The following is a 23,045-nucleotide window of genomic DNA, read 5'->3' as shown; positions in this document are numbered from 1 at the left end:
AACTGAGGTGGTCGTATTGTTGACACCGCGAGCTGCCCAACACTTCAGTACGTGGATGACACGCTACTGCTAGTACGGGGCGAGCTAAGTGATGTTCAGAGGCTCAGGACATTACTGGATCAATTTGCGCAAGCGACTAGATTACAAATTAACTATGCAAAGAGCACTGCAGAGCCGATTCACATGGATGAAGATACTATCCAACAGTGTATGTCAGTACTGGGATGCAGAAGGGAAGGTTTTCCACAAACATATCTCGGCCTCCCTCTCTCGACCACAAAACTTCGGCTGTCTGCATTCTCCGTGCAAATTGCCAAGGCTGACAAGTACCTAGCGGGCTGGCAGACTACATTACTGAATCATATGGGCATGGGCCGTGCCACTCTTGTCAACTCGGTAATAGACAGCCAGCTGATTTATGCAATGTGCGCGCTGCCAATCCCGCCTGGTGTCATTGAGCAGATCGACCAAAGTCCTGTGGGCGGCAACGAGTTCTTCAACTGGACATGTCTATCAGGAAGGAGCTAATGACGCTCACCGGTGCACTTTCAGCATGCAAATCTGAAGCATACATTTCGGGGACGAGGCTAAAGTCCGACGAGAGGCACATTGCAACAACCTAGTGCTCCATCCTATCGAACGTAATGTAAACTTAAGGTTAGTTTTCGGGTTTTCAGTTTGTCAGGCAGGGCGATGTGTGCGCAGAGATAAGCCTGAAACCCTGAACGTTTCCAGGCATGAATAGCCGAGATGTGTGCGCAGAGATAAGCCGAGATTGTAGCGGGATATTCATCACACACCCCAACAAGTTCAAACGCTTCCAGAGCCGATCAATGAAACGAAATCTCAGGTGGGGGACCTAGCAGTCTCAGTAGTCCAGGAAGGCTGCCATGCATTCTTATCCTTTTTATTTCATTCACATGTGGTGTGCTTGGTTTGTGGAGTCACCCCAACCCCATGCTTCATGAGTTGATGCACCATGAGTTCATCCTATAAATTTTGATTGAATCAACTCATTACTCATGCATATACTAATTTTTAGTTTATGAGGAATGAGGTGGTGATGGATCAACTCATTCCATTCCACAAACCAAATAAAAAAGTGGAGTGAGAAGATGATGGATCACTTCATTCTTCAAACTAAACACACCCTTGGCGAATGTATGTACTCAAAAAAAGAGACGCATTTATACAACAATTTACTGATAGTTGTTGTACAGGCTGATAAGGTTACAGAATATCAGCAAGATTATAATAGATCATCAAGAGATCACTAACGTTTGAGGTATGCAGCACAGAGCCACGAAGCCTGAGTTCACTGTGGCTTTCGTTCGTTCCGTAGAAGCCACATGCTACTTCTCCAGACACTTTCGTCAGAAGCAAACAGCGATAATATACAACCAGACGACCTCGATTTTGTAATACCTAACAGGCTAACCGGTGCTACTCATACAGACTAGGGGAATGGCTTATCAGCTAGACACAGAGGCGGAAACAATGGAATTACCAACTACATAGTACATACACTGTCATTATTGTATCATACCCAAGCTTGTCTTGCTTCTCTGGGGGCATCGAAGACCACGACATCTGCAGACTTCTTCATGGACCTACTCAACTGAAACACGGGATGCCTGCAAAGCCTCTCAACCCCTTTCCTAAAACTAAATCTGTCAAACAAGCCTTCGCCATTTCTGCTACCAAATTCTCTTCCTGAACTGTTGAATCGATTGTTCGAATCACTGCCAAGAGAAGAAACGTCACTCTGGCTTTTCTTGTGGTCCATACCAATTCCAAACTTTTTTGTCTCATCAGAATGGATTTGTGAGTCATGATGGAGAGCTTTCTCAGCTCCAAGGACTTGAACAGGAGTGTCCCTATCAATCATGGGAAAATCAAAGTCTTTTTGACTTGACAGAACTAAAGGTTTCTCCAAATGCTCTGGCATCTGATGTTCATCTTGGTCATTTGGAGAACCAGAGCATGATTGTGATGCTTGGAGTGCTCCATTTTTCTCCTTTCGTTCCTTTAAAGTCTTCATGATTAAAGTCTTGAGGAAATTCATCACCTGAACTGCATGTATCAGGGCAGTTAATGGATCGGCCATCTGGAAGAGAAATACGCCAGGATTAGTGTATGTGTAGGTATGAACCTTGTATAATCTGCAGACATAGCAAGATGCGTGTCAGTTAACCTGAGTCATATTGGGAGCAAAAACCATCGCGATGTTCCGGGCATTCATCTTGTTGTAGTTTTCTTGCTCTACAACATCAGCCATCAGATTAATGGCCCAATCAAGTAGTGTTGCTTCAACTGGTGGTAGCATAGAAGCAAGGAGAGCGCACTCCTCTTCCGTGTTGCAGTGCATTACTTGTTCTGGTGTTAGTGCATCCAATACACCTGAAGGAAGCTCCCGAAACCATGCCTACAAAAAGGCATGCAGATCATGGAATGGTGTACAAGAAAAAAAAATAAGTAAGGGATGGGTATCCCACAATAAAAATAACTGCATGTTAATTATTCCTAACTCCTAACTGTTTAATATTCATAACACCTAAGGTGTTATCTGCAACTCTGCATCTGGCTGTCATTTTCAATTCTTTCTCAGTATGGAGGTCAAAGAACGGAATCACATGCAAGACGAATGGTAAATTGGGGAGTTCAAAGTACCTTTATCAACCCAGCAAGGCAGTGCAAGTCAACTTCATCTGGTACCATTCCACTGTTTAATTGGTCCCTGACATAGACTTCCTGGCTATTTTCTGCATTAATCCTAAATATCCCTTCAATCTAAGATAAAAATGGGCATATATAAGTGTCCAAACAGGGTTGAATACTGACATTCTAATTCTAACTTTGTTAGCTCGGTTGGATATACCTTAAGTCCTTCATGCGCATATAACTTCCTCTGCATCATTAGCAATATTGTGGGCACACTGTTTCCTCTTTGATCATATGAACATTGCAGAGAGGTGGGTGAAACGCCAAATACACTTACACTGCATGTAGAATTTTGCCTGGAAAAAGTTAGAAACTAGCACAAATAGTGAACGGGGACACATGTTTAAAGGCCATATGGCATTCAGGTCACCATAACAGCTAAACATTGTATTGGCAACAACTACTAGTAAAGAGATAGAATGTGACAGCAAACACAGCAAGGAAACTGTCCATAGTCCTTAGCTCAATCGAATAGGTCAACTGAAGAAGATCCTGATCTTATTTCAACAACCTAAAAATATCATGCAAAGCCATTTTTAAAACGGAAAAAGACAAAAACATCTGAGACCATATTTGATGCAAGTACAAATGAACATACCCCAAAATAAAAGATAGGTTAGAAGATTCTTTATTAGTTGCCCATGTTGCCCAACAGGCCAACCACCTCAAACAGCCTTGTTGCTTGAAGCTCAAGCACATGGACAGATCAAGTTTGGCGACAAAATTCACTTGAGGGCTCAATAGACCATTGCCCATAAAGTATATCCTATAAACATTTTTTTTCCATAAGAACGCATTTATCTTCAGAACAATATGCCCTGAAAATTCATCTTCAGAATCTGTTCTACGCCAGGTGCAGAGCAGAGTGAACAATCCAAAATAACTAAATTCTCATCTGTACTTGCTGATACAGAAAACAACAACTTGTAGTACTTAAAAAGTACCGCCTGTCATCTCTCTTCACGAGATCAACTTGTTCAGTTACTACTAATTAATTCGAACCCCCTTTACTAACCACCTTATTGCAGAACTGTATCATTGCTAAACACAGAGAAGAACAAAACACAGCTCACTTCCGCCAGCTTGCTTAGGAACGCCCCCTGAAAAAAAAAACAGCGTGCCACTCAAACTGAATTTAGGAACACCATTTTTCACGCAGCGTGTTTGGACAACGGCCACTTCATCAGAAAGCTACAATTCCGTCACGGAAACAGCCGAAAAATCAAGGTACGCAAAGCTACAGCTGAAGGGAAAATCCAAGAGACAGGAAAAAACGCTAATCAACGCTTAATCATTCGCACGGCACGGCAGCGGCAAGCTGGCTCACCTGGCACTGGGCGTGCGCCGGGGCACGTCTGGCTCGAGGTCAGCGGGGAGGCCGAGGAAGCCGCCGAAACGGTCGAAGGTGACGTGCGAGACGTGCCGCACGTCCGTGGGCCGCCCAATCTCGATCCCCTCGCCCTCGCTGTCCTCGTCGTCGTCGTCGTCGTCGTCGTCGACACCCACGGCGCCGGCGCTGCACATCACCAGCGACCTCCGCAGCGCCCCCACGACGGCGCCCACCAGCCCTCCCCCTCCCCCTCCTCCTCCTCCTCCTCCTCCTCCCCTCCCTGCCCGGAGCATCATCGGCGGCGAGGCCGTCCCCTCGCTCTCCATCTCGTCATACTCCTCCTCCTCCTCGAGCTCTTCGTCCTCCTCTTCCTCGTCCTCTTCCTCCTCCTCGTCGGAGCGCGCGGGAGAGATCTGTAGCCCGAACCGCATCTGGAACGGCGCCATGGCGCGCGCGCCGCGACGACGGCTAGTTCCGTTGCGCGCCCAGCTCGGGTCGGGAGGCGGGAGCGAGCAGAGGCTGTGGCGGTGGCGGCCCAGGTAGTTTTTTCGCGAGGTGGCCTTTGGTAGCCTCGCAGTTTTTATACCCGGCTTCAAACGGCCCCGCACTAATCCCCCTGCTTTATTACCCCCCGTCAGATTACCTGCGTGGTTGATTAATGATTAATCCCACGTTGTTACCGCGGTCCCTTTGCTGCTGTGGTGTTGGCTGATTTTGAAATGCGCGGAGGCGGAGCGGAGGAAAGGAAAGCGGGCGGAGTGGTGGTTGGGTTGTGGCGGGATTATTAAAAACCCTGCCCCGGGCGTTGGTTAGTGGAGCGAAGTGGGGTGGGCCGGTGGGGAGCAGCCGGTGTGGTGTGTGGGCTGGTTGCCTGGCTAGTGGCTCTGGCGGTCTGGGCGTGCGTGGTGCGGCTGGTGGTGCCTGTGCGCCTGCGCGCGCGCGTGTGCGAGAGCGAGGAGACGAGGGTCTTTACAGCCTGGGTTAGGCGGAAGCCAGTTGTGGTTACAGCCAGAGCCGGCGGCCAGTCGCCAGTTGTGGTTTTACCGGCTACCACGTGCGGCCGTGCGGGCCTGGCCTGCTGCTCCGCTCCGCGCCGCGGGTGGGTGGGTGCCTGGGTGGGGGTGGAGCCGGGATGCAATGCAGCGGCCGCCTCGCGCGGGTCAGGACCCGGCCAGGAATGGTGGAACACGGCGGGACGGGATCGCGCGCCGGTTTGGTGCCGGGGGCGTCGTCAATGCTACGCGGGCACCGTGGTACGGCGCGGTTGCCGCGGGTAAATGCGGCGGTCGGGTCGGGGACTCGGGACTCGGGAGCGTGCCGTGCCCGTGGCCGCGCCCGCGAGTACGGGGTCAGCATCGGCATCGGCCCCGGCCCGGCCGGCGTCTTTTTATCTGGCTGGTTTCCTCGCGTCCGATCGGGGAAACGACGGAAGGGATCACATGCTTTTCCCCCCGTGGCCGGGGAAAGTGGCCTTTTTCCCGTGCCGCCGGGGACACCGGCCGTCCGGGCGCTTCCGTAGAGCCGAAGATCAGATCAGCATCAGCTGCTGCTGCCGATCGACGCGACGCCTGGCGAGCACCACCAAGTACTGCTAGTACACGTACGTACGCGCGCGTAGTTACTCCGATACAGTGAGTCAGTGGCAGCACAGTGTGCAGCGCGTACTGTGTGATGGGTCGTTTCCGGTGTTCGCCGTACGCGGAGGACCTGCCTCCCTGCCTGCTAGTGCTTGCTAGTCATGCATGCATGATGCACCCTACTGTAGGACGGAATGGAGGTCGGAGAGATCGGCGAATTGTCGAGGATACATACCATGCCACGGCTAGGAGTAGGAGACATGGTGATGGCGTACGTCTATATATCCATTGCTGCATGACTGCGTGTGTGGGTGAGTAATTGTGTGTGTGTGTGTATATATGTTGCTTTGTGTAAAAGGCAAATCTCAGGACCACCGTACTACCTTTTTGATCGATTTCTCTCTGGCGCCCAGCTCGTGTTTATGGTGGTTTTGCGTACTCGCGCTTGCAGTTGTTGCCTTGCCTAATCCGGTCTATCTGCCCAGTGCCTAGCGGACACCAATGGACCACTTCGCGCTACCGCCTTCATTGTTCTTCACCATATCAATATCTGCGACTGATGAGGTACTTAGCCAGCAGGCGGCATTTTGCAGCTACGTACGGTAATTATGCCACAAAAAGCTTAATATCGCCCACCAATCAAAGTAATGCAGCTGTTATATATAGTTACACATATATAGCACTGATCAATAGTTAGCCAGCATGTAATCATCGTTCGTCTCTTTCATAATTAGCACACTAGCTAGCTAGCTTCCCCTAATAAGTACGTAGGGGATGCATGAAAGCATCAGTTGAGCTCTCGATCGCTCTCATGTGATGCACTATTATTGTTCATTTCCCCCCTAATATAAACACCACATTTTGGTAGCCTCGCGCTCTCACGAAAAAAAAAAAAGCTAGCTAACAACTGCATCTTTTTCGTTCTAGCTAAATTCAGGTGAATTAACAAAGGACAGGTTGGTCCGTTGGTAACATTTTTCTTCCCCTTTCACCGAGATCGACATTTCATCCTACCCATGCATGCACATGCACGCATCATGTCGGCTGCTAGCTAGCTAGCTAGTGTGTATCGACTGTCGTCGTCGTCGGTACCTACGTGGAGGTGGCGTGTCAATTGCATTCTGTTATGCGGTGCCACCTCGACAAGACAGCTCAGGATAATAGAATCCATAGTGATGGCACAATCGGGATGGCTCCTAAATACCTTTTTTCTCTTCGTAATTTGCATTATTTTATATTACATATAAGTAGGGCTGCTCCCAACGCATTTTACTTGGGTTTTAAGCATGGCATGCCGGTCGATCGATTGATCGGTCGAGAGCTCAAGGATTCGAGATGCTTTTCTGCGAGCCATCATCACCTTCCCTCACCTGCACGTCTGCTGTTAGGGCATCGCTTTTCGGCAAAGAAAAGAGAGACGGTCGATGATACTGGCTACGTGTGTTCTTTACCATGTTCTGCGATTCGCGTCATCGATCGCTCGCTATCAGGTGTCAAGTTTCTCCTTGTCGACAGTGATACACTGGCAGTAGCTAGCGAGCCTGGAAAATTCGAGATGCTAGCCGTGCTACAGTTCTGCTATGCATAACAGAGCAGTGTGTATTGCGTATGCAGGCGAAGAGCAGATCGATCTGTTTGGAAAAGAAATGGAACCTTGTTGGAGACGAAATGAACTAGGTCAAATAATGTCATGCAAACTGGCATGGTCACATGGAGACGAAACTTTGATGAAGTACTACGTGTTGAGAGTCGTATGGCCGGCCGTGTGTCCTTAAGCATGCAGTTGGTCACACCAAATTTTCTGTGCGCACCCTGATACGTTTGTACACGTACAACTATAGGAGAACCTGCAGGGTGCAAGACAGCAAGATGCCCCTTTCGATTGACGTGTGGTGGTAGGTCAGAAAACAAAGCATGCATGCATGGTTGTGACAGTTAATCAATTAATAATTATCATAATTCAATCACAAAGCAGCAGGCAGTGATCAATATAGCTAGCTAGGTGGAAAACTAACCCTCCACAAGAGTCAAGATGATATGCATTAGGAGCTAACCAACCACCATTTTCCCATTATCTTTCCAAATTAAACCCAGTCAGTGGACGAGCACCCAAAAAGAGAGAAGACAAAGCTTGAAGCACCCAACGCCTACGTGCTACCTGAAGACGATGTGCACCCGGAAAAGACGAGCAAACGCGGGAGCCAAAAGCTGATGAGCGAGGGCAAAGTGCGCGTTGCTTCGCCCACAAACATTTCGATTTCGGTTCTTGGTGCACGGCGCTTTCTCCGATTTTGACAGGCGGCGAGGAGCCGAGGAGCTGACGCAGCTTTGGACTCGTCGGTTTGGTGGCCACTGGGCACTGGCCACTCCCAACGGCAACTGGACCGACGCATTCAGAGCTGCAGAAGCAGCAAGTGTTGCAGAAGCAGAACCCAACCCATGCTGCCGCGACGACGTCAGAGAGACGTTGCTTTGGTTGGTTGCAGCCTGATCTTGATGTGAGATCAAGACGGCGTTTGTCCTCTTCTAAAAAAATCGAAAGATGGTATTGTGTTAGTACATCCGTCAGTGGAGCACTTGAACGGTTGATGGAATTATGGAGTGATGATGTGCTATCTTTTTTGTGTGGGCGTGGCTGTGTTGGTGTCGTCGGCTCGTCGCCGACTCGTCGGCACTGTGACAAGTTAGACAGGCATGATGCGCTATCTTTTTTGTAATGGAGAGTAGTATATTGTTGTGCTTGTTACTCTAAGGCTATGGGATAAGCACGATACAGTTTCTTGTACTGACTATTATCCCATTGGACTTGGTTATCAGCTGCTCTGCTGAGCAGCTTTGTTGCCAGCCCATTTGCGTTAGTTCGACAGAAACGCATTGAGCAAACAAGGCTGGTACAGTTGTATGATGCTGCGTTTGTAAAGCCGGCGCAAAATGGGAACTGAGACCTGAAGGAGCTTGCTCCTCAACACAGCTTATATTGCTTCTTCGTGCAGTACTCAGCAATCAGTACTGAAGTACGTACTTTAATACTGGTAGATGACCAAACTCCCAGGGCCCATCTCGCCTGCCGCTAAGACTGATTGCTGATACGTTCAAATTTTAACAGCTTGTATAATTGTATTGTATCCTGCTTTGGTCTACGAATCCGAAACCATGACCAAAAATTAACAGCAGATTCATAATGCACACTGGGTAAAGTAGGATAATAGCACTGTTTTAATTTTTTGAGCTTAAATGGACAGATGGCCATATTTCCATCATACATAATTCAATTTATAGTCATATCTACATGGTGGCCAGGTGCAAGAACACCATGCACGAAACAAAAGGGTAGCAACAAATTTGTAAGGCTATTGTAGCAGCTAACGTTTCAATGAGTAGCTCTTCCCGCTGAAGGCTTGGAACCTGGGCTCGTCCTTTTTCGCGGGTTCCTCCTCTTTAACAGGAGCCTGTTACAGAAATTTAACAGATAGCAACAGCTCATATAATGTTGACACATAATTACTTTGCAGACTTTAGCATGGACCATGGAGTACCAACAACCAAATTCTAACTTGTACTCCCTCCATAACCGTAAAGAAAGTCGTTTTGGACAAGGTTTGGGTCAAATATTGAGAATATAAATCATGAATAACTTTTGAGTTGTTGAGTTTGGAAATGTGAAAACCATATGAATAGATTTGTCTTAAAAAATATTTTTATAAAAATATACATATACCACTTTTGATAAATATTTTTATAAAAACAAAGAGTCAAAGTTAGGCTTTGGAGACCGTGTCATTGTCCTAAACGACTTTCTTTACGGGTATGGAGGGAATATAGCTGTATATATATACCTTGTACTCCCTCGTTCCAAATTATAGTTCTCTTAGCTTTAGCTTTGCCCAAAGTCAAATTTCTCAGATTTTGACCAAGTTTATTAGTTTTATTGAATTCACCATGGAATATGTTTTGATAGAGCATTTATTTAAACTACGATAATGTATTTTTCTTAAAACTTGATCAAAGTTGTATACGTTTGATTTAAGACAAAATAAAGTGAAGCATAATTTGGATCGGCGGGAGTACGATTGTATATATACAAGTATAATGAGGGAGTACCAATGTATATCTACAAGTCCAAATATCAAATCTATAGCAAAGCAGAGTACCCAAGAGTGCCACATACTCTTGATAACAATTGACTAACAGAAAATTCTAGTACACACATTTGTCACCCAAATAATTCATGATGCATGTGAAACATTTACTCCTAAGTTCTATTTTGTAACGAAGGCTTACGGATAATTCTCATACTGTCATGCTCAATAACTTCTTTTTTATAAGGACAATTTTTCAAGCTAATGCTTGATATCGATACTAGTCAGTATGCTACAACAGGGAACAGAAAATGTTCACGACATTGAATCAAAACTTCACTCACTAAGAAAGCATTCTCCATTAGAAAAATGTCTGACAAAACCAGAAATTTTAAATGAATTTGAGTTCCTGAGCACAAATGAATGCTAAATTATTTTAGCATGTTTATTTTCTATGGGCATACACCATACACTCAAACAAACTCGATTAAGTCTTCGGTTATATGGCTTGTCAAGATTAATACAGATGATTCGTCAACCATATTACTAGATTTATCGAAACAAACAGCAAACATTTGGAAGGAGCATTAAGAAATGAAAATAGCAAGGATTCATTGCAGTAGGATATACCTTTTGTGGTTCCTTATTGTTGCTTGCACTTGAACCAAAAACAAGCTTTCCAGTTTTCTGTCGACTGTAATTGCTAGCTCCCGAAGCTGCCGGTGCTGACATTTGCTGGTTTCCTCTTTTGTTTGAATCTGAAGGTGCAGAAAGTGCAGTGGAAGGACCCACAGATGATTGCAGTTTTGAGGCTTTTCCATCCAACCTCTTTCCAGAACCAGTAAATGGTTTGAATTTTGGTTCATCCTCCACTACAGTGTTTCCATCTGCATGTTAAAACAATAAACAACCATTTTAGGAAATATCCAAATAACACCATATGCAGCTAGTATTACATGCACTCAACAGTTTCATGGATGTTTGCTAGCAGCTAACTCGACATTATGAACCTATACGTTCAAGCTATAGAGAAGCAGACAAGGAGTAATACAACCAATGTTAATTTGCACAGTTGACAGTTCTAAGTGCAACTCCAAGAACCTCTTTATATCTTTCCGTATTGATAGGAATAGAGATTTTGGTGAAAAAAGCCCTCCAACAGCTTCTTCAATGGGATCCCTAAATATAGCCAAATATAGAGAGCTACTGGATTCTAGTAGTCTATATAAATAGGAACAGTAAGATCAATTGTAAAACAAGCACATGTAACAAGTCAACAGAATTCATAGGCCATGATTTCTCCAAGACGCTAAATACAAACCTTCAGCAGGTGCCTTGCCTGCAGGAACTGTTGGTTGTCGTGGTTTCTCAGGTTCTTTATAATCAAGAGGAGGTGCAAAGTCCACTTCACAGTCTGTCTCAATAATGCTAACTGCTGAAGCAGGCTTTGTTTCAACGATATCAATATAATATTGTTTGTTGTTGTAGGCTACCATGATGCTGTCTCCCGTGGTTAAGCAGGAGAAATTTCTTAAAGTTTTTTCCAAGCTGGAAAATTTCACAGCAAGTAATGAGAATGAGAATGCCGAATGCCATGAGGAATGAAGAGGATTTTCAAGATAATTACAGAACAATTTTATAGGTTTACTTACATGGCTTTTGGATTTGAAATATCCAGAAAATCAGTTGTGTGAGGTTGCAATTTCACATATGTGCCCTTGGGAAGAGTTGCATTTTTGACATGGACAGTGTCACCCTCTTGAAGAAGCATGTTTTGCATCATCTAAACAAGTGAGAATACATAAAATAAATAAGTCTAGACGTATTTCTTTCACCATATACAGAAGATACAAGTGAACTGAGTTCTTTTATACATACCCAATAGGGCATGATGATCATGCCTTCTTCTGCCACAAACTCCAAAACACCACAGTGTGAAATCCGCTGGGTTGCATCATTGTGCAGCTCAAATAGCATAGGGTACTCGATGTGCAAGGAGGCTATTACAAAGAGTCCAAATAATTACTGAGACTAATCTCTATGACTAAAAGTTGAAAGGAAGTTAAATAAATCACTCAAAGAAGAAAGAAGCTAATAATGACCAAACTTACCAAGACGATCAAGGGCTGACGGTGGCATTATTACTACATTTGACAATGGTAATACAATATCAGAGGTATGTCATATTAATTTTGTACATGAAAGAAAAACCGACAAGCCAAACTGACCCCGCCCTTACCTTTATCGCCACCTTCCAGGTGTGGCTGAAAAAGAAGTTTTTTAAATCCAATTTAGCTATAAGAACAACAAAGTGCTACATATGAGCAGATACAATTTATTGCAACAAAGAATAGCATACCTTATCAAAAAAGGATGCTGGATAGCAACGGTACGTTTGCTCAAACGAGTTGCCATGGTAAGCATATCCCCCGTAAAACTACATGAAAAATAATCATGCTAATTAAGCATATACCACTTAAAGAATTGTGGGAGAGAAGTCAAATATAATGGCGACAGAGCATAAAGAAGAAATGCAACTAATGTTTGCATCATTGGAATTAGTGCAAATGCCTGAATCTCAAGGAGTATACCACAATAAGAAAATTTATATCTACAGCATTTAATGGGAAAAAATAGCAGTTGGAAGCTAGGAATGAAACAGGACTGCAACATAAAAAACTTTGTGTGCTGTAATGTCCAATATGAAGCTCATTTTGTGGGGCTGACCATTCTTGGCTTAGCTTATAATCTAATCGAGTATTCAAGTGGTTCAATTATTTTGGTCTGACAAGTAATGACTTGTACACATGAATTTCAAAAGGCACATGCTTTTTAGACTACGGATCATAAGCATCATCTACCAAATACCAAACATTTTCCACTGAAGCAGCATGGACAGGCATGTTTATTGTGCACCTACAAACCAGCTAGGAGCCATTATTAATAACAAATTTGATCATAGAGTAGATGAACTATCTGACAATGTGGTAATCCCAATGTCCCATATACTAGTAAACTATTCTAAAAAAAATTTACTAGTAAACTGTACAACATTACAACCGTTCAAACAACAGAATGCTTTGAAATAATATGCATGACAGTGAATTGTGTGATAAAACAAAGTAAATCTTGCAGTGCTACGTTATGCATACCATTTTTTACTTGCACCTTTGCTTCAACTTCCCTCGAACTGCTATGAACAAATAACACAGTTGTGTGAGCACAACCGCTAGACTTGAAAAGGAGCAACCATTGATGTAAATACACAGTAAAAAGGTGCCACGATAAAAAAAAAAAAGTCATGTAATCAATAATCAAACACAATCACAAATGATGCAAGCTTCGCTGCAGTGTGAACATGAAAAGATATTACCATTGTTACAATATGCACTAGTAGGAAAATTTCGGATGCAAATGAAAATGACATGAAGGTTAAAAAAATAGTGAATTACTAAAACCCACCACCAGGTACCCCAATCACTATGTTTTTTTTCTTGCAGTGGGAAATTTGATAGGAAAATTAAGACACACCTGGTACCCAAAAACTCACGAGCAAGCTAAAAAAAATTCGTGTTAAAACCAGAACAGCAGCAGCAATGCTGGTATTGAGACAATGCAGTGGACAAGTCACCAAAACCTAGAACCTCTGATAAGCATTAACATATACTGATAGTTTGCCCGAAGCCACCAATTTTGGAACCAAATTAAGAGCATAAAACAAATTCCAAACCTAGTCAAACAAGAACAGATATGACAGTATTTTCTGACAGTAAGATGACGCAGCTAAGTTCGTGATGTTAAATTGAACCCGCAAAGTGCACGCCCACAGAGGCGACGCCCCAAACTTAAGATCGCCCAACAACTGGGGAGAGGACCTGGCGTTGCGTGCGAGGAGCAACCACTTGGGGCCGCAACTGGGATCAACCTTTCGTGCACCCAAGAGCAAACCACTTATCGCACGGAACCGCAAACACGGATGGATGGGATAGCGAAGGAATCACTAGTAGCAAATGATAAGAGGGAAACTCCCTTCATAGATCCATCCCCAAGCAAGTTAGGGTTCCTTACCGACAGAAGAACTTGGATGGATCCTCAGCTCCTTCGAGGCGGCGATCGCGTTTCCCGGAGGAGGTTGCGGGTAAGCTAGAAGACTCCCAAGTGTTCGTCGTCACGACTCACGAGCGGTGCGAGCGATGGTGGGAGCCGCGCGGCGGGCGCATATGTGCTGCCACCGTCCCACCGAATCCTGGAGTGGGAGCGGAATGTTTCGATTCGATCGATCGACGCGATAGGATTGGGGATTCGAGAAACAGAGAGCCGAAGGTATGGTTGGGCTTAGGGACCGGATTGGGTTCTCGACACGAGTACGGTCGCGCGGAGCATTCATGGGCCCGGGAGAAGCATCAGTCTTCTTGGGCCTAAAATGGTCTGGCTAGGACTGGATTTCTGTGTTGGGTTGATTACATTGTTTTCGTTCTTTTCCCTAAAAAAAAACATGTTTTCGTTCTTTTTGTTCTTGGGCCTAAAGGACGGAGCCACGACATGAAAATGACTGAAAGTAACCTCAGTCTTCTTTTCGATCTTTTACCTAACAAAACAATCCCGAACGTTTTTTATTCATAGGCTTCGTCGCTTCGATTCCTCCTTCCTGGACCAAACTCAAGCTAGAGGAAGACCTTCAAAGATAGTCTAAGGTCCTACTCCGTATTTGATAAGACTCTTTCAGACTCACTCCATGCTATAGTGTTACTGTGTTAGAGGAGTTGGAGCCAGAGGACCAAAAAAATTGGCCTTTCTAGGCTTTCAGTTTATTTCGTGAGGAGATAGAAAAATAGTTTCTATGAACAGTGTTGCTATATGGTTTAGGAGATGTCAAAACCACGTGAAACGCTGCCAAAAACTCCACTCGTCCTATAAAAAGAGTTTCTATGGAACTTGTGCTTAAACTTTCTTAGATTTTACTAGATTTGTATAAAGTATGAGCAACATTGTACCTCCAAACAAGTTTATTATAAAAATATACATGACGATTTATCTAATGTTACTACTTATGTGCCATGAATATCATTGAAACAGTTGTCTTGTAGCTACCATCCCGTAGAGATCAGACAAGTGGCTCCACCCATGAGCTCCGTGATGATTTTGAGTAAGTACAATAATGAGTTTACTTGAAGCGTGACTTCAATAAGTTGTTGTTCTCCCAATAAACAATAATCTAGCAACAATCCTTTCGAGAATCGAGACAGCAAGATTTCGAGTACAGTGAGGAGTTGAGAGTGGGCTTCACGCTAACATGGGCCGTTTAGTTCGTGAAGGAAAAAAAATTCGCGACACTATAGCACATTCGTTTGTTTGTGGTAATTATTGTCCAACCATAGACTAACTAGGCTCAAAAAATTTATCTCGTAAATTCCGACCAAACTGTGCAATTAGTTTTTATTTTCGTTTATATTTAATACTCCATACATACGTCTAAAAATTCGATGTGGCGGAAAATTTAGAAAAAAAAACTGGGTTTTGGGTGGAAGAAAACAAGGCCATGGATGAGATAGAAGAGAAAAGGGAAGAGAGAAGCAACGGTAAGTTTACATTCGGTTGACATACGAGCTTAATAAACTCTGTGAGGAAAGAATACCCATAATGAAGTATATGAATTGGCTAATAGTGAGCTGTAATGTTTTATCCATGATGAAGCATATGAATTGGCTAATAGTGAGCTAATAGTAGCCTTGCTTTGCGGTAGTGGTGACCAGTGAGGCAGTGACAGACTGACTGTGAGTGGTATCCCATCTGCCCGCCTCCGACCGTTGTTTGAGCCGGCCACATGGCAAGTACTGTACATTCTACTAGTGGCAGCTGCAGTCCTGCTGCTCAACACTCGGGCCTTGTTTAGTTGGCTAAAAAACCAAAAAAATTTCAATGTTCATCGTCATATTAAATCTTAAAGCATTAAATATAGTCAAAAATAAAAACTAATTATAAAGTTTATCTATAAATTGCGAGATGAATCTTTTAAGTTATTATCTAAATATAGACTAACTAGACATATTTACCACGAACAAACAAAAGTGCAACAGTAGCCGAAAACTTTTCATTTCGGCAAACAAGGCCCGTGGTGAAATGTGCAAGCATACAAACGCAGTTACGTCGACGCTACTTGTTGCTGGATCCTGGTTTATGGCGAGCAGTAGCGTAGCGCCATGCCGTGCCTTCAGTTTGCTTACGTACTTGTACATACCGCTAGTCCGCTGCACATCACGTGCTACTTGCTCTGGGCTTCAGGGTCTACCACATCCGTCCAAGCTGCATTGCTACTGTGTGATGTCTGTGATGCCAATCCGGTTGACAAGATGCCATGGGTTGCAATCTCTCTGAGTCCTGACAGCGTCGCTCTCCCAGGTCCCCTGGGCCGTGGCTTCGAACTCCTCGCGTCAAACGCTCAAAACCCGTGCGGGTGTGGCATCCCGAGCTGCGTGCGAGCAGGTCTACTGGCTTCAAGACAGCGAGTGCGGGGCAATCAAAATTCAAAAGCAGCGGGATCGGGGTGCGTGCCAGTCGTCGGCCTTGCTTGACGCATTGAACTTGTAGAGTGCTATGGTGACGTTCGGTTTGGGGAACGCCATGCCATGGACATTTTTTCAGTGCCTATACTGATGAGGAACATGTAATGCCGCGTGCGTGTAGTACTCCTGCTGAACAAACAAGCACGCGGCATTTCAGATCGAAAATTTCTCCCGCATTGATCTTGCTCGGTTGCACATTCAGGTGTCGTACCAAAAAAAGAGGCCACGAGATCGAATGCAGCTTTACGCGCACGACGATTGATGGCCATGCAGGTACCAACAATGTTCAGGCGCAATGCGTGCGGATGAACCGGATCTGTAATGTGAGGACAGTATTTAGTGGCTCCCGGGGACGGGGGCTCACGCTTACCCCAAGTACAGTACCCGGGGTATCAAGATCTCTCACCAGGCATCGGCTGCCCGGCAAACGTGGGGTAACGCAGCAGAGATAATGGCATGGGATCCTAATGGTATCGCGGGCACTTAAGCCACTTGCCCGTACAACGTTCCAAAAACATTTAATCTAGAGAAATATACTCAATTGCAGCGTCCATCATTATCCTGGGCAAACAAACAACTGCAGGGGAAAAACTAATCATTCACGTAGAGAACAGAACAAGCTAACGGTCATGAGCATAATCCATCCACCCCCACTGAACCAATCAGGATAACAAAATACAGACAAAATGTACAGCACATGGCACAAAAAACGCGGTCGTTGTTGCTTTGGTGAAACGAGATTAAAGACAAGATCCCAGGAAGCCAAGCAGGCCCCTACACGAAATCAATCGCTAGAGAGTACAATGGGTCGTGGTACAGATCGGCCGAGATCGATGGCCAGGAGGCGACAGCCATGTCCTGCACTAGTAGCCGTTGCCGATGCTTGGGCAGGGGAAACCCCACATGCGCAGCACCACGACACGTCTGGGGGCTTGGCACGGCAGGAGTATCAGGCCGTGCCAAGCACCTCCGCTGCAGCCTGCAGCAGTGCCAGTGCGGCGGCACATGGGCTCCCTGCTCCCCCGTCCCCGGTGCTGACGCCTCCCCTAACCAACATGATTAGGACGCCCAACGGCTACTTCCGCCATGGGCGGGCCACGACCTCCTTCCTTGGCGGGAAACGGTTCCTGGCCCCACGGGTCAGTTCGACCGTCCACGGGCAGGCGCACGCCGGCCGGCTTAGCTGAGACTAACACTAATCTGAACTAATTAAGGAAATTAATCAGCGACAGAAGGAAAAAAAAAAATGGAACAAGCTACCGAATTGAATCTGGCAGGCGGCAGTGCCGGCCGAGGGCCGCCGGGAGATCAGGCCGGCGACGGCTGGGAGGTGGGGTCGGCGGAGGACGGGATGTCCGGGCCGACGCGGCAGCCCTCCAGCATGAACACCACGTCGCCCATGGCCGGGCGGTCCAAGGGGTCGGACGCGGTGCAGAGCAGCCCGACCTTGATGCCCAGCAGGAACTCCTCCCACTCGGAGGACTCCGGGTCCAGCTCCAGCAGGCCCGGCTCCAGCAGCTCCGCGACGGCGCCGCGCTGCAGCTGCCGCTTCACCCACTTCACGATGTCCTCCTCCTCCCCGGCGAACATGCCGGGGCGCCGCCCCGTCAGGAGCTCCAGCAGCACGATGCCGAAGCTGTACACGTCGCCTTCCCTCGTGGCCTGCCCGGCCGCGGCCGCGTCGGGGGCGACGTAGCCGAGCGAGCCCACGGGTGTCGCAGCTGATGTCGATGCGGCCGCAGCTGCTGCAGCGGCACCCGCGGTCACCACCATCGGCTCCAGGCCGAAGTCGGACAGGTGCGGCTCGAAGTCGGCGTCGAAGAGGATGTTCTGCGGCTTGACGTCGCCGTGCACCACGCCGGACTGGTGCAGGAATGCAAGGCCGCGCGAGACGCCGAGCGCGATGAGGTGCCTCATTGGCCAGTTGAGGATGTGGCCGTCTTGGTGCGACGCTTCCTGCAGCAATGTGGCGAGGTTGCCATTGGGCATGTAGTCATAGACCAGCAGCCGGACATCCGGCGGAGGCCCGGCATAGTAGCCACGGAGCACGGTGAGGTTCCTGTGCTTCACCTTCCCGAGAGACTCGGCCTCTTTCCTGAACGATCCCTCGTCAATCACCACGGCACCATCAGAAGATGTGGACGGAAGCCGCTGAATTGCAAGCACGGTGCCATCACTGTAACAGGCCTTGAACACGAGGCCATGGCGGCCTCGGCTGAGCACATTCTCCTCGTCAAACTGCCGGGTTGCCTCAACCGTGTCAGCATAAGTGATCCTTGAATTGAACATAATCAGCTTCGGCTGGCTGACACCGTTCTCTGTGCTTGTGCCACTCGATCCACTGCCACGTCCTGGGCTGCGTCTCCTCTTCTTGACACCATCACGGCTCTCAATGAACCGACGCCTCCATCGCAGCAAGCTAAACACACAGCAACAGCAGAACAGCGCAACGAGCAGCACTGCAGCACACACCACGCCAATTAGCAGAGCCAGGCGCTGCACCCTCTGCCGCCTCCGCCGTCGCCGGTACTCGCCGCACTCACTCTCCAATGGCGGACCGCACAAGTCTGAGTTTGAAGAATATGCTGAAGCGATGCCAAAGCGGGAGCCAAGCATTGCCGGTATCTCACCAGAAAGCTCATTGTGTGACACATTGAATGACAAAAGACCAGGAATCTGAGCCAATGAAGCAGGGATGCTGCCGGTAAGATTGTTGGATGACAGGTCAAGCGTCTGCAGCTTTGAGAGGTTGGCAAGAGAGGCTGGTATGTCTCCGCCAATATGATTGTCATCAAGCTTGAGAAGGGCGAGTGATGAGCAATTGGAGATCTCTGGTGGTATCTTCCCTGAAAGCTGATTGTAGCTGAGGTCAAGCTCCTCCAGTTCATCAAGACGTGAGAGGTCACTTGGGATGGAGCCAGTCAGCTGGTTGCCACTGAGCTCAAGCACAGTAAGGTTGGAACAATTGGCGAGCTCGGCTGGCAGCTCCCCAGAAATGTGGTTGTGTGAAGCCGAGAGCACTTGAAGTGATGGCAAGTACCCATATGTCGCCGGTATTGACCCAGTGAAAGAATTGCCTGAGAGGTTCAGATTGCGGAGACTCCAAAGACTGCTGAATCCTTCAGGAACATCGCCTGAGAAGGAGTTGTCCGCGAACGACACATACTGCAGCTGCGGTAGGCCGAAAAGCTCCGCTGGGACATTGCCAGAGAGGTTCTTCTGACCGGAGAGATCAAGAACTCGCAGGTTCTGGAGGTTGCCAATGGTCGTTGGAATGTGGCCAGAAAAGGCATTGCCGCTCAAATTTAAACTCTGGAGAGCCAACAAATTACCGATGGCCGGAGGGATCTCTCCGGTGAGGTTGTTCTCAGACAGGTCCAAGAACGTCAGGTTTCCAAGCCGGAAGAGCTCACCAGAAAGGCGACCGGTGAGTCTGTTCCTCTGTATGGACAATGCTTCTAACCACGACAGATTCCCGAAGCTCGCCGGAATCTGGCCGGAGAAAGTGTTCCCACCAAGATAGGCCTCCCTGAGCCTCGGGAGACCGCCAAGAGATGATGGCACGTCGCCGGTGAAGTGGTTGTCCTCGAGATCAAGCACCTGGAGTGCACCGCATCTGCCAATCTCGGCAGGCACGGCGCCACTGAAAGCATTGCCGCCGAGGCGCAGCTCCAGCAGCGCAGTGAGCTGCCCGACCGCTGGCGGCAACTCGCCTGTGAACGCATTGCCCGAGAGGTCGAGCAGCGTCAGCCCTCCCGCACCAGCAAGCCAAGTCGGGAATGGACCAGCTAGCTTGTTGCCGCCGAGGTCCACCACCTGAAGATCCGCGGCGAGAGCTCCCGGCACGTCCACCTGAGAGAACTCGTTGCCGCCGAGCTGCACGATGCGCAGGGACGAGTTCCCCTGAGCGCCGAACGCGGCGGCCGGGATGGTGCCGGTGAGCTGGTTCCGCGACACCGAGAGAATCTGCAGGGTGGGTATCGCAGCGACCGCAGACGGCAAGATGCCACGGAGCGAGTTCCCCTGAAGGCTCAGGTGGAGCAGCGCCGAGCAGTTGGCCAGTGCCGCCGGGATGGTCCCTTCGAGAAGGTTCCCGTCCAGCCAGAGGTAATGCAGGTTCTGCAAGTTGCCCAGCGACGCCGGCACGGTACCCCGGAGTCGGTTGAAGGACAGGTTCAAGAACTGGAGGTTCGCCGTGGAGGCGCTAATGTTCGCCGGGATGGTTCCGGAGAACGCATTGGAGGAGAGGTCGAGGTACTTCAAGCTGGGAGGAAATGAGACGGGGACGGGTCCGGACAGGAGGTTGCCGGACACGTCGAAGGTGTCGAGGTTGGTGAGGTTGGCGAGGAAGGACTGGGGAATGGGGCCGGAGAGCGAGTTGGACTGGAGGAAGACGGCGCGCAGGGAGGTGACGCGTGCCAGCGACGCCGGGATGGCGCCGGAGAGGTCGTTGGAGCGGAGGCTGAGCCGCTCGAGGTACGGCAGCGAGCCGAGCGCCGGCGAGATGGGGCCCGAGAGGCGGAGCCGCGGGAGCTGCAGCTCGACGACGCGGCCGGCGGCGCCGCCCTGCGCGCACGCGACGCCGCGCCAGGAGCAGGGCGCGGAGGGGGAGGCCGCGTCCCACCCGGACATGGCGCCGTAGGGGTCGCGCAGGCCGCGGCGGAACGCGAGGAGCGCGTCGATCTCCGCTTGCACCCCGGCCGTCCTCGCCACCGGCGGCGCCGGCGCCGTCGCGGCCAGCGACGCGAGCGGCGTGAGCGCCAGCATGAGCAGCAGGAACAGCGACCGCGACGACGGCGGCATCGCGGGCGCTCGGGAGGAGGCGAGAGGGGCAGAGAGAAGAGCCGCCCCCCTTTTTCTCACTGTCTTGTCAACTTTGGCGGCTGTAGCGCCTAGGCTCTCATGGAGACGGCGAGAGAGCGCGAGTGAGGATGATTGTGTTTGCGTTTGCAGCGCCGGAGAAGGGAGAGAGAGCCAGAAAAAGGAAGGGTTTGGTTGAGAGAGGTTTTGGACGGGTTTGGGTGGCGTTCGAGGCCGTTTTTAACTCGGGTGTGCGTTTTCTGTGCAGCCTTTGTTTGTTTGTTTTTTCCTCCCCAGTCTCGGTCCCTCTCTCTTCCTCATCAGGCTTTGAGAGAGAGGAGAGAGAGAGAGAGGCTGTGCTAGTCAGCTAGTGCTAGGTTAACGTTAAACTCGCTTTTAGTGCGCGGGACAGGCTGTCATCGTAAAGACCTTTTACTGGGGACGAACGCTGACGGGGGCCGTGCCCGGCGCCGCGACACCGACGAGCGGGGCCCGGCGAAAAGCTGTACGCGCATTGCCTGCGACGCAGTGGGGTGGGGCCGCTGTGTCCGCACTGCATCGTCCTGCTGTCCTGCAGCTTGAGAGGCTACACGGATGGGTTAGTTTCTATCTCTAATAACTGCATTGCTAATTAAGCAAAAATCTGATGTGGCATTCTAATTAATGAAGAAAGAGAACAAAATTTGATGAAACCGTTTCCATAGAGAGAAACGGTGTCGACGCTCGCAACGATACAGAAGAAAACCGTCGTTTTCGCGTTGGGGAGAAACGAGTAGTTTCTTGTGCTCGGTACTGCGCCCAGGTCAGTGCATCTGCCAGGCTATGCTCGCATCGCGTAGACCGCCGAGGGCTCGTGCTGTCCGCCAGGTGCCGGCCGCGCAAGACGCGCCTCCGCCCAGGCTGCTCTCGCCGGTCGCCGCGCTTTCACCAGGCTGCACTCGCGGGCCGCTGCGAAGCTCCTCGCGCTTGCTCGTGCCTCCGCCAGGCTATGCTCGTGGGCCACCGCGCGCTCGCCGTTGCCGTCCACCTAGGCTGCGCTCGCCGGCCACCGCGCGCAGGCCATGAAGCTCCTCGCGCTCGCTCTTCATGTTGCTGCGTGCCTACGCTCTTTTGTTGACCGCCAGTGCACTCGCTTGTGTGCCGCGTGCGCTCGGCCGTGCAGTCCGCTTAGGTCATGGCCACTTTGTGCATTCTGTGTACGTGAGTTTGTAAGAGAAACAGAGAACGAGAGGAGAGAGAAGGAAAGGGATAAGAGAGAAAAAAAAGTCAAATATTTATTAGATGAAGACTCTACCGTTGTATGAGTTAGTTTCTATAGACAATTTTTAATGACGTGGTATTCTTAGATATGGTGCAGAGTTTCTACCATAGTGACTGCCCTTAAAGGAGCGATTAGTTTTTAGTCTAGCTGGCGTTTAGGGCATCCGTAATGGTTATCAAAAAGCTAGCTAGAAAGAATTATATTGGCTCTCAATAACACTTTACAAATAGCTAGCGAGATGACGTATAAAAATAATAAAAAAGTATGACTCTCATTGGCTATCAAGGAGAGATAAAATAGCTAGCGACTTTCTAATAGTTAGCGACTCATAGATAGCTAATATAACACAATCTTCTATAAATAACTCTCTCACAATACTCTCCACAATAGCCAATGACTTCCTAATAGTTAACGATTTCTTAAGCTAGTTATTTGTAAATTGCCATTGAGAGTCAGTACCATTCTTTCTAGAAGGTGAAGCAGGTGTTTGACTGGGCTCCCCGTGCCACGTAGGCTTGTGCTCCCTGGACACAGGCACTGTTCCTACTCCATGCCTGCCTGCCTAATGTTGCCTTGCCGTCCATTGTTGTAATCCGTCGTTGTTAGCCATAGCCCAGCCCAGTACACCTACATGTAGTACGTGACAGGATGGTGTTGGAACAGTGCCTGTAAATCATTGTCCGGGACTTCTTTTGAACCAGAATCTGGTCAATC

General features: G+C 48.5%; 3 protein-coding genes across 5 annotated transcripts; all 3 read right to left on the bottom strand.

The window, feature by feature from the left end:
- LOC8060422 (rho GTPase-activating protein 5) lies at positions 1,167–4,757 on the bottom strand. 2 transcript variants are annotated; one of them, XM_021464000.1, is made up of 5 exons: positions 4,049–4,757; positions 2,879–3,017; positions 2,671–2,790; positions 2,195–2,425; positions 1,167–2,107 (listed from the first exon to the last, which is right to left on the bottom strand). In XM_021464000.1, the coding sequence occupies exons 1-5, from the start codon at positions 4,495–4,497 to the stop codon at positions 1,541–1,543; spliced, it is 1,506 nt and encodes a 501-aa protein (XP_021319675.1). In that variant the 5' UTR covers positions 4,498–4,757; the 3' UTR covers positions 1,167–1,540. The 2 variants fall into 2 exon arrangements, with proteins under 2 accessions (XP_021319675.1, XP_002446973.1); XM_002446928.2 differs by having other exon boundaries at positions 2,879–2,999; positions 4,049–4,754.
- Positions 8,822–14,031, bottom strand: LOC110436522 (ubiquitin recognition factor in ER-associated degradation protein 1-like). 2 transcript variants are annotated; one of them, XM_021463699.1, is made up of 10 exons: positions 13,776–14,031; positions 12,860–12,897; positions 12,067–12,144; positions 11,947–11,971; positions 11,819–11,851; positions 11,586–11,707; positions 11,360–11,490; positions 11,029–11,255; positions 10,338–10,594; positions 8,822–9,077 (listed from the first exon to the last, which is right to left on the bottom strand). In XM_021463699.1, the coding sequence occupies exons 2-10, from the start codon at positions 12,860–12,862 to the stop codon at positions 8,991–8,993; spliced, it is 963 nt and encodes a 320-aa protein (XP_021319374.1). In that variant the 5' UTR covers positions 12,863–12,897; positions 13,776–14,031; the 3' UTR covers positions 8,822–8,990. The 2 variants fall into 2 exon arrangements, with proteins under 2 accessions (XP_021319374.1, XP_021319375.1); XM_021463700.1 differs by having other exon boundaries at positions 12,860–12,900; positions 13,776–14,020.
- On the bottom strand, positions 16,960–21,337 carry LOC8060421 (probable inactive leucine-rich repeat receptor kinase XIAO). The gene has a single exon (XM_002446927.2). It carries the CDS (start codon positions 21,071–21,073, stop codon positions 17,579–17,581), a length of 3,495 nt encoding a protein of 1,164 aa, XP_002446972.1. The 5' UTR covers positions 21,074–21,337; the 3' UTR covers positions 16,960–17,578.

The sequence above is a fragment of the Sorghum bicolor genome, chromosome 6 (genome assembly GCF_000003195.3).
Source record: "Sorghum bicolor cultivar BTx623 chromosome 6, Sorghum_bicolor_NCBIv3, whole genome shotgun sequence".
Lineage (NCBI taxonomy): Eukaryota > Viridiplantae > Streptophyta > Magnoliopsida > Poales > Poaceae > Sorghum > Sorghum bicolor.
This window is presented reverse-complemented; position numbering and strand designations above follow the sequence as displayed.